This window comes from Amborella trichopoda, chromosome 8 (assembly GCF_054954075.1).
Source record: "Amborella trichopoda isolate Santa Cruz 75 chromosome 8, AtrichopodaSantaCruz75HAP2 v2.0, whole genome shotgun sequence".
NCBI classification, from domain to species: domain Eukaryota; kingdom Viridiplantae; phylum Streptophyta; class Magnoliopsida; order Amborellales; family Amborellaceae; genus Amborella; species Amborella trichopoda.
This window is the reverse complement of record NC_142343.1, coordinates 45,174,815-45,188,167: the sequence shown is the minus strand read 5'-3', so window position 1 is coordinate 45,188,167 and position 13,353 is coordinate 45,174,815. Positions and strand designations below refer to the sequence as shown.

Here is a 13,353-nt window from a genome sequence, read left to right as displayed (position 1 = left end):
CGCACCTCCCCAAACCCAAACCCAGCCTCCTTCACTTCTTCTTCCCCTCCTACTGCTTCTCTATTATTTCTGCTCTTTCTTCTCCTTTCTAACTTCATGTCTCACGCTCACTATTTCTCTCTGTCGCCCTTGGTCTATCTATGTCCTATGTATTTCTCTTTTTTTCTTGTTAACCTTCTTCTCTAGATCGAGACAAGGTTAGGACCCCTCTAGGGGCCGGGCTCGGGCTCGGGTCTGTTGCCAAACCTAGGGTTATAGTGCAACTATCATAAATTTAAAGAACATTAATGAAATTTGAGGCTTAGTAACGATCTATCTTGCATTTTTTAGGAGTACTTATTTCAATGGGACTTCCTACAAAGAGACCATCTACTTTTTGCATATAGAGGTCATAACCATTTTGTCTTTTAGATTTCAAAATTTGTGTTTGTAAGAGTGCCATTGGTTAGACATAAAGTTTTAAACAAAAATTTCTCAGACTTTGTGACTCACCCCAAACCATCCAATTTGACATCTAATGAGTGGGAGTAGTTCTGACCTCAATATACAAAAGGTAAGTGATATCTTTGTAGATAATCACAACTGGTTTTCAATGATTTAAGATTAGGTATGGTTTTTATAAGGTTTCAAACTTAAATAATCTAATTAAGGCACACCTCCAAATTTTATCATAACATGTAATTTTGGTGAATTTTTTTTTAAGATTATTTCAAAATTTATTTTCATATCTAATTATAAAATTTTAAACTCCAAAAATAGTTAAAATCAAGCATATCTATAAATATATGAAAATCTTGAAAATCGATAGTATAGATAATATATTACAAGATGCACTATTGTTGGGACTCCAAATCTTTTTTTTTTTTTTATTAGAAATTTTTTCAATATTAAAACAAATTTTTTCTATAAATTTTTGAAATGTATCTATATAATCTTTTTCATTGTTGTTTCAATTCCAAAACCCTAAAGAGATGACTCATCAGGAACTTTTCCCTTACTAATTTCGTAACTACCACAATCATTTGAGTCAGGATGAACACATATAAAGTAGGCAGGTGCATTTATAGAGAGCAATTTATTATTTATAACAAACGTGTCGACTATTGAAAGCAAAATTTCTTGACTTTTTTAAACTAACTGAAAAAGCATTTAAGAAAGGGTTCAAAAAGTATTTACGTATAATAATCAGGGGAAAAAATCTACCCCAGGTTCTCTAATAACTATGTTTTTAGTATCGAATAAAAATTTGTAAAACAACATTGAAACTAATCAAAGATGTGTGCGGTTTGTATGGAATCAAGGCTCTAAACAATCAAATTAGAGCCCACCATCAAATAGTATCGAGAAATGTGATTTCAATTCTTGAAATCTTTGACTAACCCTAAATATATTTTCATCTTTAATTATAAAATTCAAAACTTAAAAAATAATGTAGATCTAGAGTATCTAAAAAATAGATTTCTCAAAAAAAAACTTTTCTTTCAATATGTTTTTGATGTCTGCCTTACTTCTGTAATATATATTTAACACCTTATATAAACTTTTCCTGTATAAATCGGAAAAAGGTAATGGTGGCCGCAAGGTCTCATTTTGAGTTACCATCACCTCCCGTTGCTGCTCCATCCACTTATTGAACGTTATAAAAAAAAAAAAAAAAATTGTGTATATATGATAAAGAAGTGTAAATTTTTTATATAAAATTAAAGATATGAACTTATCAAGTTTTGTTGGGTTTTTAGGCTAACGGGAAGACACCGTCCCTATGTGAATCTCTATCTCATACTTGTGTCAGTGTCCATTTAATACTAAACAAGACCCTCTAAGAGTGTTTTTTGGGCACTAAAATTTGGTCCTCATGAACCCATCATCCAACCAGGACAAAATAAAAATAAAAATTAAGGCAATATATGTCAAAATTAACCTCCTAAGATCTGGATTAATAAGAGAATATCTAACTATTGTATTATCAAATCCAAGCATTTAAATACTTAAATTTATTTATTTTTCCTTTAAAATATTCTAATGGTGATTGTAAACTGGATCCATTAGGAGCCATTTTCCCTGAGGGAATAACTATATACTCTGCTCCCACGCGGGAGTACACTAATCATGCTGGTTTTAACTTGTAAGGTGTAGAGCCAGTCAACCCATTAATCAGTCAACCCGCGTTGAATTACCGCGGGTCTACGCACACCTACTCCTGTCGTGCGGAAAACTCTCTCTTGGTCAAGACACCCACTCTTTCTCTCCTCTGTCACAAGACACGAGTTGGCTCTCCAGTGTCCATCTTCATCTTGTTCTCCTAGGGGCCAATGGACGCGACCTCGGGTCCAAATTTTGGATTCAAAAAGTGAGGTCCGGGTAAAAAATATTGACCCGAATACTGTTAGGGTCAGGTCCATCTTAAACTCCCATGTTCTCTCCAGGGGTGAAAATGGATGGGAGGTCTGGGCGGGTATAGGTCTAAATTGTGGATTCAAATGGTTGGTTGCGGGTCAGGTCGGGCCGGACCCAATGTGTTTCCAACCCTTATGTAATGTGGGACACACGCAGGCTGGTGTCCTTTCACTCTATTATCGGCGACACGTAATAGCGATGGGCATTGCTCTCAATCTACTTAAACTTTTTCGAATTGAGGCGCACCGACTCGCTGCTCTCTTTTTACTCCCTCCTATTCTCTTTCACTCTCTGAAGCTCCGTTGTCTCCCTTTAAACCACCCTCGTCCCCCTCTCTCTCTCTCTCTCTCTCTCTCATTTGCAGAGGTGGAGTTAACCTCGCCAAATCTCCACTCGAAAACCCTCGACAATGCGGCCTCCACTACTGGCAGCGGCCCTACTAATCGCACTCCAAATCTCAGCCACCATGGCTGAGACCTGCCCCTACGACATCCCATATGCCGCCACCCTCATCCCCCCCTCATGCTACCGCAACTACTCAGACCCTGCCACCATAGCCCCCCAGACCAGCTGCTGCTGGTTTGTGTTCGCCTCCTTCATGTATGCCGTCATCCGCCATGCAAACTCATCCTCCGTCGCATTGTTGCCTGAATACTCCGCCACTTCCTGTGTCACGGCCTTCTCTGGCTACCTCCTCCGACAAGGCCTCGTCCGCCCCTCCCTGCTGACCTCAGACTCCCGCTGCTCCTTCGAAACTTCGGACCAATTCGTCGCTGGTAAAAGGGCGTGCCAGTACTCTACCATGGCCGAGCTCAATTCCTTGTTGAATCTTTCCTCGGCCTCCAGCAAGTGTCTCACACGTGAACTCGCCGTGAACCAGAGCTCATGCTCCGCGTGTCAAAACTCCATAATCTCCCTGACACTCGGCTTGTTAAACACCACTAGAAGCAAGGAATTTGTGCCTTGCGGAATGGCGGCGACCATCGGAATATGGGCTCAGCTGCCAGAACTTGAGCTTTTCCGCTCGTTCGTTCTCTGCATTTTACAGGTACTAGAGAACATCGGCGTCCTAGGAACCAGCAATCTCGTCCCGTCTCCACCGCCTCCATCTGCCGGAATCCAACTCCCGACCTCCGGAAAACACCACCGGAAAATATACATCGCGGCCTTTTCCGCCTCCGCAGCCTTCGCCATAACAGCCAGTGTGATTCTCTTCCTGGTCTTGGCCAAACGCTTTCGAAAGCCCAAAACTGTGATGGCTCCTGGGTGGGGCGGTACGTTTACCGGAGGGGATTGGGCCGGAAGCTCGCCGGAATCTCCACTTCCGACGGAGGGCTTCTATGTATTCACGAAAGCTGAGCTAACGACAGCCACCAATGGGTTTGACCGGAAATTGTTCCTCGGAGAAGGGGGAGCCGGAAAAGTCTATTTAGGGAAACTTCCAAGCGGTCAAGAAGTCGCCGTGAAAAGGATTTCACATCAAAGGAAAGTGGGTCAGTTTTACCGCGAAGTCGAGCTCTTGGCGAAATTTCGGCACCGAAATTTAACTGCCCTCTTGGGCTACTGCCCTGAGAAAAAGGAGCCCCTCTTGGTGTACGAGTACATGCGAGGGGGCAGCCTCGCACGTGCAATGAATCAGGACCGTCTGTCGTGGAGGCATCGAGTGAGGATCGCCGTTGATTGTGCTGAGGGATTGGCTTATCTCCATGACTTTCATAACGGCCCCGTTATACACCGGGACGTTAACCCCACAAACATTCTCCTGACGGATTCAGGTGACGCCAAGCTTTCCGATTTCGGCGTGTCCAAGTATCGACCTCTCGGTGTCACTCACGTGTCGACTGAGGTCATGGGTACAGCCGGGTATTTGGATCCGGAGTATTTTTTCGGCGGGCACGTAACGGAGTTTGCTGACGTGTACAGCTTCGGGGTTGTTATGTTGGAGCTCTTATGTGGACGGAAAACGTTAGAGACGCCGTCGGGAGGGTTGGAGCCGTTAGTTGGCGAAGCGCACGTGTGGGAAGCACCTGAAAATTTGGCCGGAAGAAGAGCAATTCAGCGAATAGTAGACCCGAAGCTAGGGCCCGAAATAAACGAGGTATCGATGGGGGAGTTTCTGAGGGTGGCTTGCACGTGCGTGAGGCGACAGGGAGACCAGAGGCCAACGATGAAACAAGTGTTAGACTCTTTGCTGGGGATTTTGAAGGGGCTCGAGTCCGAGGGGTCACCGGGTAATTTAGAAGTTCTGACTTTAAAGTCGCCGGAAAAGGCAGAGGTCATAAGTGATGGGATCTCTATCTCGTCTACAACGTCTCCATAAGTGGGCTTTGAGCATGGTGAATGCTGTATCCTGATTACTTACTTTCGCATCTAACAGCTACAAGTAAATATGATTATCTTCCACCGAATCAATCATAAACCATCTTATTGTATATTCAATAAAAAATAAAATAAGTAGTTTTTTTATATTGAAAATGGAGAGTTTAATGTAATTAAAAATAGGGTATTGCATATGTCCATATATTTTTTGTATATTGTCATATTTATTTGTAATTAAGGTAATGAATGTCATAATGGTAGCCGATCCTCAAATAGTTGGGATGATTTGATTCTTACAGGGAAAAATATACAATAAAATTATTTACGTTTGGTACAAATATGTCAAGTTTATCTATAATCCAGCTGCCTAACGTATTTCATTGATCATGCTCACAGTATGAAAAAACCCAAATTCGTTGAATACAAGTGGTAATCCAGCTGCCTGAGGTATTCCATAGCACTAGTGGAACATTTGCTCATTTACTTTGCCTGTCATTTCCTATATCTTTCATTATTAGCTGTAAAAAGGTGTCTACGGGGTTGATCAGATGTCTTTATCTCCTTTTTCATCTAAGTCAGCTGTATACGTTTATGTTGGTACATTCTTGTTGATTCAGGAAAATTGTTCAACATTTTACTCATTTACAACTATTTCAACTTATATGTCTTTTTTAGGGTTTTTTAATATTAGTTATTAAAGGGTCAAATAATTAGTTTCTTGAGTAGTTTTATAATAAATTTTTTTTGAAAAACTCTACAATTATTCGTCTTGACCTCGAGATGCATGGATATGAAAGAAAAAATGGATTTTAAATCTTAAAGATAATACATCTTATAACACATTATATTAGATTGTCTATTTTCAACATTTTGGAGTGCTTATAAATCTATTTGATTTATATAATTTTTGGAGCTTTAAATTTTATAATAAAAATAAAAATACATTTTTTTAGCTATCGTAAGGGTCTCCGATAGTACCTCAATTTATGTGCTCTATTTCACTATAAAAGGCCAATAGGGAACTTAAATGTTCCATGTTCCCTATTATAGTATTCGTCTTTAATTTCATATTCCTTAGTGCCTCTTGAATGACAATTACTTTCTTTTAAGTCCAATTTCTTTATTGCCATATGATTAAATTTAGAACAAACAGAGGCGCTTCAAAGCCTGTGCAGGTTCTTACCACTAAGCTTCTTTTGAAACCAAGTGTATAAGGCATTTTATTTTTCTGTTTTATTTTCTTAATTAACTATTGTTGGGTGTTGTAACTCCATAAAAATGATTGTCAAATCTCCCCAACAAAAACATACGAGCATGTATACTATGCTGCCTCGAGAGCATAGCTTATTTCTATTCCCTCCGTCTGAAGACTTATTTGGGAGGATTTTTTCGATCTTAAATTTTGAGAACCATCTATGAATCATTGCATGATTATTTATTATTATTATTTTTTGGGAATTTGAGTTTTCTAACACTTAGTTTTCATCATCTAAAAATTGAATGATCTTTATTCAATTTGGAGATTATTTCATATGCATGGAGGGTGCAACAACAAATTCTTTTGTATTGAAGTTAATATATGGATGAAGATGTTACATCCCAAAATTTGAATTCCTAAAATTAATTATAGGTAGGATTTTATGGAGGGAGAAAAATAGAAAATAAACTGCCCAGTTTATCGAGATGATCGAATTGAGGATTTTTGAGCTTCAAAACAACCTCTTCGAATGAAATTTTGATGTGCACTTTAATTTGACTGTTAATTTTGATGTGCACTTTAATTTGACTGTTTAGAGCCAAACTTTTCCAAAGATTTAATACTCTCAAAGGAATGTAACATGCATTTACTCCCTCAATGTAAAAGAAATTTTGAGACCAGATGCAACCTAAGTGAATATTTTTTTGAATTGAACTAGAAAAAAAATAATATCCCAAAATTGACCGGAGATCGTCCAATTTTAAAGGGCAATATGTGTGTCAAAATAATAAATATTCAAAATATTTATTTTGAAAATGATTATCTATGAATTTAGGTACGTCCCAAAATCTCAGACTCAAAAAATACTTGCGAATAGGTCATCTGAGTGACGAACTATATGACCAATAGGCTCCTGCCGGAGTACAATATACGAACTGTTATTTCGGTCCTCAGCAGTTCTGGGACAAAAATGTCCTGCTCAAACAAAGCTTCTAAACCAAGACTCTTGAGAAATTCAAACAATTATCAGGGGTATTTTTGTCAATGTCCAAAGGGGATAAGGTTATCTCTCTGTAGATGTCGCACTCAAAAGAGAGGGAAAAAGGATGGAGAGAGAGAGATCGCCATTAAAATCCTCTGTTTTTCACACTCTTAGAGAGAGAAACCCACTCTTGGAAGAGAGAGAAAGGGACAATGGCGCCTCCATCTACGCTTCTGTTGCGCAGCTGCTCCTGCTTGGCGCTGAGCCACCCGCCGGGGCGGCGCCGTGCCTCTCCGCTCGCTCCTCCTCCTAATCCATCGACGATCGTTGCTTCCTTCTCCTGTTATAACAAGACTCATCAGAAGCTTTTTAGCAAAAGTGGTGGCTCGGCTCTGGCCTCCATCTCCGGCTCAGCGAACCGGAGCCGAGCCCTGGCTGTAGACTCTGATCAGCGTGGCTCAGCCGTTGCAGTTGAAACGGTAAGTCTCTCTCTCTCTCTCTCTCTCTTCTGTGTTGATTGTACTTGTTTGTAGAGAGAGAAATTTTGATTGTGGTAATGGGGTTTGAGGCAGACCCAAACTACCCATTAATGGTTGTATCCATGTAAGAATTAGAGAGAATTCAGAGAGAGAAAGTGGTCAGTCTCTCCTGTGTTAATTTTACAGTATTTATACTTGTTTGTAGAAAGTGCAATCAATGGGGATGCCATTGCTTAACTAGCTATGCCTTCACTCTCTCTCTGTGAGAGAGAAAGTAGTCTCTCTATGGCTTCTGTGTTTATTTATTATACTTGTTTTTTAGAAAGGGAAATCAATGATAATTCTCATGGGTTTTGCTATTACTAAGCTAGCTAATCTATCAGATTTCAGTTTGGATAGTTGTAAGCCATTGTGACCACATGTATCAAAGGTAAATCATTTTTTATTTTTATTTATTTTTAATTATCAAGGATTATTGAAAACCTCTCTCTCAACACATGATCTTCTTTTATTTATAAAATGGTTGGAATTTGTATGATTGCTCTTTGTTTGGAGCAGTTGTTTATTATAAAATGGTGTGTGTAATTAAGATTAAATTATTATTTTTTGTCATGCTACTAGGATCGGCCTGAGTTCATGATTTTTGTGGACATGTCCATTGTATGGCCCCCGACAGAAAAAATATATGGGAACTTATGGACTCACCAAGGGTATGACCCTTAATGACACCGATAAACTGACAAAATTCGTGTAGTCAACCCTGATTAGTTGGAAAAAAGATTTGACTTATGAAAAAAAAGATATAATGTGAGACTATTTATATATATGGTACAAGAGGATTACATTTGCCTGTAGCTATTAGTTGTCAAATGCAATATTGGCGACGAATTAGGCAGTTTGATGAAATCTCTTGAGAATTTGAGGTGAATCAATGGCATATCCCTAGACGACAACAGATTTCATATCTAACAGCTAAAAATGATCGTAACTTGCTTCTATTTAAGATAAATGATCTTATTACGTATTTTCGCCTTAAAAAAGGATGGTTTTAAACATAGGTACATTTTCAAGTAGGTCACTTGTAAGTTGTACCTAATAGGTTCCCATTGATGAGTTTCCTTTTTTTTTCTTTTCTTTTTTTTTAATATTAACCATGGATTTCATTGCAATAAAGAGAAGCACGTAGATAATACAATTACATGAAAGCTAAAATCACCAACGATGACTGGTGAAACCACCAGCCTCAAAGTTACCCTATCTATACCCTCAAACAATTGGGTGAGTCTAAGTGGAGTCCTTGATTTGGATTTTGGAGAAAGTTCCTTGTTTTCTATATTATTTGTTTATTAAATTGAATTTCAGGAGAAGAAGGCAGTCAAATACCATTTTGTGGTGGCAAACGCAAAATTCATGCTAGATGAAGAGGAACATTTTAAAGAACTTTTGTGTGAGAGGCTTCGACTCTATGGGGAGAGGCAAAAGGAGCAAGACTTTTGGCTAGTCATTGAACCTAACTTCTTACAAAACTTTCCCAAGCTCACTGCTCGATTGAAACGCCCTGCTGTTGCCCTTGTCTCAACAAATGCTACCTGGATCACGTATACATATTAATCTCTCTCTCTCTCTTTATATATATATATATATATATATATATATATATATATATATATATAACGCCTATAGGCGAAAACAAACAGTATTTTCACATATAGGTTCGCCACCCCTATTGTTTTGAACAGTGGGGAAAAATCGACCGCAATATGTCTGTTGTGGTATCACAACGGATATAGTTGGTCCGCGGCGGTTGATGTTTCACATTAAACCGCAATGGACATATTATGTATGTTATGGGGGCGAAAACACTATTCACTTCGCCTATGGGTGTTGGAAAGTGTTTTTCATATTTATTATTTTTATTTTATTTTTTTTGAAAAGTTCTTTTTTGAGTCCGGAAATGCATGCTTCCTCTGAACATTGAACATCCATATGAAGATGGATGTTAGAAGAAAAAAACGTAAGTAAATGTTTCAAAAAATTCAAAACATACATTTAAAATTGAAAAATTTAATTTTTTTCCATACTTGAGATCATCATGGCCTAGATCTTGAATCTCTTAAAAATTTGGATCTAAAATCCATCTTTAAGATGGACTTTAGAGGGAGGACGCACATGTTTATGGGAGTCGACGACTTATAGAAACAACCCAGTCCATGTGCGTGTGTGTGGTTGGGTTGGTGGGTGGTGGGCTTCATGGAAAAATCCGATTTTTATCTAAATTTAAAAATTCTCCTTTGTTTTATATATTTTATGCTAAAGCCCCCCTTTTTAAGGGCGCATGTTGTAAATTAATTTTGTATTTTCTGCCACATTGTATATATTTTTCAAGTTTTGAGTGGTAAATATTTCTCATCATCATGCACCTATAAAAAAATACAAAAAAATTATTTTAATTATGAAGTAACCATAATAGCCCTAAAACTTGAAGGGATATTTTGATGATTTTATTTTAAATTTTTGTTTTGAGTTTTGACTTAGAACTTAATTATAAAAAAAGAAAGAAATAAAGTTCATACATAGAACTTAAATGCCAAATCTCATTGCCTTCCATGAATTGATTTCATGAAGGAGAATCGAAACTTCTTATGAGTTATGAACAAACAATGAAAATTGAAAATTACTCCAATTTTCTGTTGTGCTTGTAACTTTGAATCATTTACTGCAATCTTTTTAAACTTTGGGAAAATACTTGTTATTCACTCAAAACCAAAACGATGAGAACTTAAAATTTCTTCATTTTTGTTTGTCTCATTTGTCGGTTATCTTGTACAGGTTTATGAAGCTAAGATTAGACAGAGTTTTATCAGAACAGTTTGAAGCTGAGAGCCTAGAGGAAGCTTTGGCCTCAAACCCAGTCGATCTCAAGTTCGAGAAACCCGAAAATTGGGTGGCTCCATATTCCAAATATGAATATGGATGGTGGGAGCCATTTTTACCACCCCAAGCAAGCAAAAAAGATGCATAAAATCTCCATTTTTTTACCTGGTTCTAGTTATTTTTGCTAATGCACTTTGAGGAAGTTAGGCAGAGCTTATAATTATAGCTTGTAAGTTATTTGTCCGTGTTCCATGACATAGAGCATAGTGGTAAGTGAAACCAAGGCTGCTGGTGAATCACAAGGGTTACTTTGGTCGGTTTTTCTTAATATGAGAGTTATTTTCTAATGCGTAAAGTTTTCGGTAAGATTATTTATCTTTGCTACACAAAGGTTATAATCACCCCTAACCATTAAATTGCAAATTGGGTGTCTGAGGGCATGAGACAGGGTGCCCTCAAACCTCAAGAAATTTTTTTTCGAGTGATGTGCAGATACAAGATATACCACTGGCTCCTGATTTCACATATGGCACTAGATGTTTATTACATTTTGTACTAAAGGAAAGCGGGTTTATAGCATACAATCCTCTTTACTCGTTTATTGGGATCTTTAAAATGTATAAGTTTTCTGATCAAGGAATATAGCAATCTATCTTCACAGAGGCTGAGTGATGCTCAAACCTATACATTCCTAATTGTAAAAAAAGAGCATAAGAGGAAAATGAGAGGACCAAATACAACAGTGTGTGGGCTAAGATTCGAAATGGAGCTGGGTAATGGGGCTGGGGCATCGGTGGTTAGGGGGCGAATGCCTCGCTCAAAATAACGTACCATCCTCATATTTTCAAAATAAAAAAATAAAACTAGAGCAAGACAGAGCTCATGGAACTCACTTTGCTCCTGTATTGCTACTTATAGAGCTGAAACTCCAAAAATGAAAACTCTATCCTAATGAATTGTGGAACATCATCAGATGTAATTCCTAATAACCTAAAATATCAACCAAGGGAAAATTTTGTGGTCCATGCTAGAACTTCTTCATTTGAGTCAGTTTGGTCTGCGCCCCGAGGGATATTCTTCCAGCTGATATGTTCTTTTCTCCCCTGTTTGTAAATCTTTACTATTTGGGGGTGTTGTCGACGCAAAGTGACAATTACTTTTAGAAATATTGCCAATGTTTGTTTGGGCCATGGTGAGAATGGAACTCTAGATGCCTGCAGTTGTATCTACCGTCCCAACCACCTCTGAATAGAGAGCCTGTTATTGATAATATGTAATATTCATGCACAAGTGGGGGGAGATAATGGTAGAAAATCCATTTAAGAATTCATCCAAAGTGGCCATTAAAATGAATGCATCGAAGTACATATTTCAACAGTTGTTTGTGCGTGTCATCCTTGCGCAAGGCCCAAGCCAATCTTCTATGTATCATTCCAATTTTTACCATGTCTCCGAAGAGAACATTTTTTCAACAGGTGGGGGATGGGTATTGCACACCAAGAGACAGAGACTCACACAGAAAATAGAAAGATAATATGTGCACGAAGAGAATAGAAAGATAATATCAGCACACACACACACAGACTCATACAGAGGGAGGATTCTTGAGTATGGCGATATCTCCGGACCTATTTGTACATTTAATCTGACAGCCAAAACACCTTGGATACTTGGCTGAACTGATAATTTATAAAACAAATTTTAGTGCAACCTGAAGATCATATCAAATAGTAAGAGAAAAAGGAAAAAAACGATTTTAAGATTAAAATTCTTAAACTTTTTATATCTGGTATCAATTAATATGGATAATCCAATTAAAGTGAGGAATTTGGTTGAGGCTTAATTAGTTAGCAGTTGATGTTTGAAATGCAATGTCCTAGGCTCGATTCCTACTGCTTGCTTAGTCCAGAAAGAGCAATTCAATCAAGTTTTGGAGGGGATTTCCATAATGGTACTTTTTGAACTCCAAAATCTTTCATTCAAAAAGAAAAAGAAAAAAATGAGTTTTGGGGTCCATCAGATCACACCACAAAGGTGTTCGGCCCATAGGACCAAGTGAACAATTTAGTTCCTTGGGACCATGTAATTTTTTTTTTTTCCTTATACTTATGGTTTTTCCGAAGGAAAGGGAAAAAATTATATAGAGCCCTCTAAACAAGCAAATTAGAGCCTACCTCAAATATTTCACTAGAAGAGGTTGTTTTGATGTTCAAATATCGTCAAATTGATCATCTCGGCATCAAGATGCTTGGACATGAGAAAAAAATGGATTTTAACTTTTGGAAACATTGCATCTTGTAACACAATTTTGGACTGCCGATTATCAAGATTTTCAAGTGTTCATAGGCCTACTTGATCTACACTATTTTTTAAGCTTTAAATTTTATAATTAGAAATGAAAATATATTTTAAGATTATTACAAAGATTTACCGTATTGAAATTATATTACCTGACACTATTTGAACATAGGCTAAACTTTGATTGTTTAGAGACTCGGCTCTATACAAACCTCACCCTTTTCTAAATGATAGGAATATCCATTTTGAAATAAGATCAAAATTACCCCATTTCGAAGCTTCCCACATGGACCGTGTTTGGATAGGATAAAAAATTTATGGGGTAGGATATAATAATCTAGAAGAAACGACGGGGAGAAAAATAAAAACAATAAGGGACTTGAAAAAGATAGATTTCAAGCCGCAAAATAATATATTTTGTAACATGTTTTTTTAGACTATATATCCAGGTACTCATTGATTTGTCAAATTTACGCCACTTTTTTTAGCTTGAAATTCTATAATTAGGGATGAAAATTTATTTACCGGTCATCACAAGATTTCTCAATAATGTGGTTGCATTTTTCAATAGGGTTTTGGGTTGCGGTATCACCAAATTTTGTAAATCAATTACCCCAAGAATCAAGCTTTGGGAAAAAATATTCTACATTCATCATGTGAAAACCACAATAAGTGGAAATTACTTAACAAAGACCGCAACTACAAAAGGATCGGCCTCTTGGCTTAGTGGTAAGGGTCAGGATCATGGCCCTAGCTAGAACTTCCTCAATAAAAATTGCAAATATAAGGGGGTCGGCATCTTTAGT

At 37.5% G+C, this 13,353-nt stretch overlaps 2 protein-coding genes and 1 non-coding gene across 3 annotated transcripts; 2 read left to right on the top strand and 1 right to left on the bottom strand.

Annotated features, from left to right (window-relative positions):
• Positions 1-2,264: 2,264 nt before the first annotated feature.
• Positions 2,265-5,054, top strand: LOC18432454 (receptor-like serine/threonine-protein kinase ALE2). Its single transcript, XM_006842557.4, has one exon. The coding sequence runs from the start codon at positions 2,807-2,809 to the stop codon at positions 4,715-4,717; it is 1,911 nt and encodes a 636-aa protein (XP_006842620.2). The 5' UTR covers positions 2,265-2,806; the 3' UTR covers positions 4,718-5,054.
• Positions 5,055-7,031: 1,977 nt separating this feature from the next.
• On the top strand, positions 7,032-10,596 carry EMB3143 (YCF54). The gene is made up of 3 exons (XM_006842556.4): positions 7,032-7,375; positions 8,738-8,973; positions 10,205-10,596. Exons 1-3 carry the CDS (start codon positions 7,109-7,111, stop codon positions 10,395-10,397), a joined length of 696 nt encoding a protein of 231 aa, XP_006842619.1. The 5' UTR covers positions 7,032-7,108; the 3' UTR covers positions 10,398-10,596.
• Positions 10,597-11,609: 1,013 nt separating this feature from the next.
• Positions 11,610-11,710, bottom strand: LOC148781141 (U6 spliceosomal RNA). Its single transcript, XR_016039876.1, has one exon. It is a non-coding gene; the product is annotated as a U6 spliceosomal RNA (small nuclear RNA).
• Between the last annotated feature and the right edge of the window lie 1,643 nt (positions 11,711-13,353).

What these genes read in the sequence shown, in the direction of transcription:
- LOC18432454 (XM_006842557.4), top strand. Translation starts at nt 2,807, where the DNA reads ATGCGGCCTCCACTACTGGCAGCGGCCCTACTAATCGCACTCCAAATC.
- EMB3143 (XM_006842556.4), top strand. Translation starts at nt 7,109, where the DNA reads ATGGCGCCTCCATCTACGCTTCTGTTGCGCAGCTGCTCCTGCTTGGCG. An exon ending in CAGCCGTTGCAGTTGAAACG is followed by an intron (nt 7,376 to 8,737) that starts GTAAGTCTCTCT and finishes ATTGAATTTCAG; the next exon opens with GAGAAGAAGGCAGTCAAATA. An exon ending in ACAAATGCTACCTGGATCAC is followed by an intron (nt 8,974 to 10,204) that starts GTATACATATTA and finishes TATCTTGTACAG; the next exon opens with GTTTATGAAGCTAAGATTAG.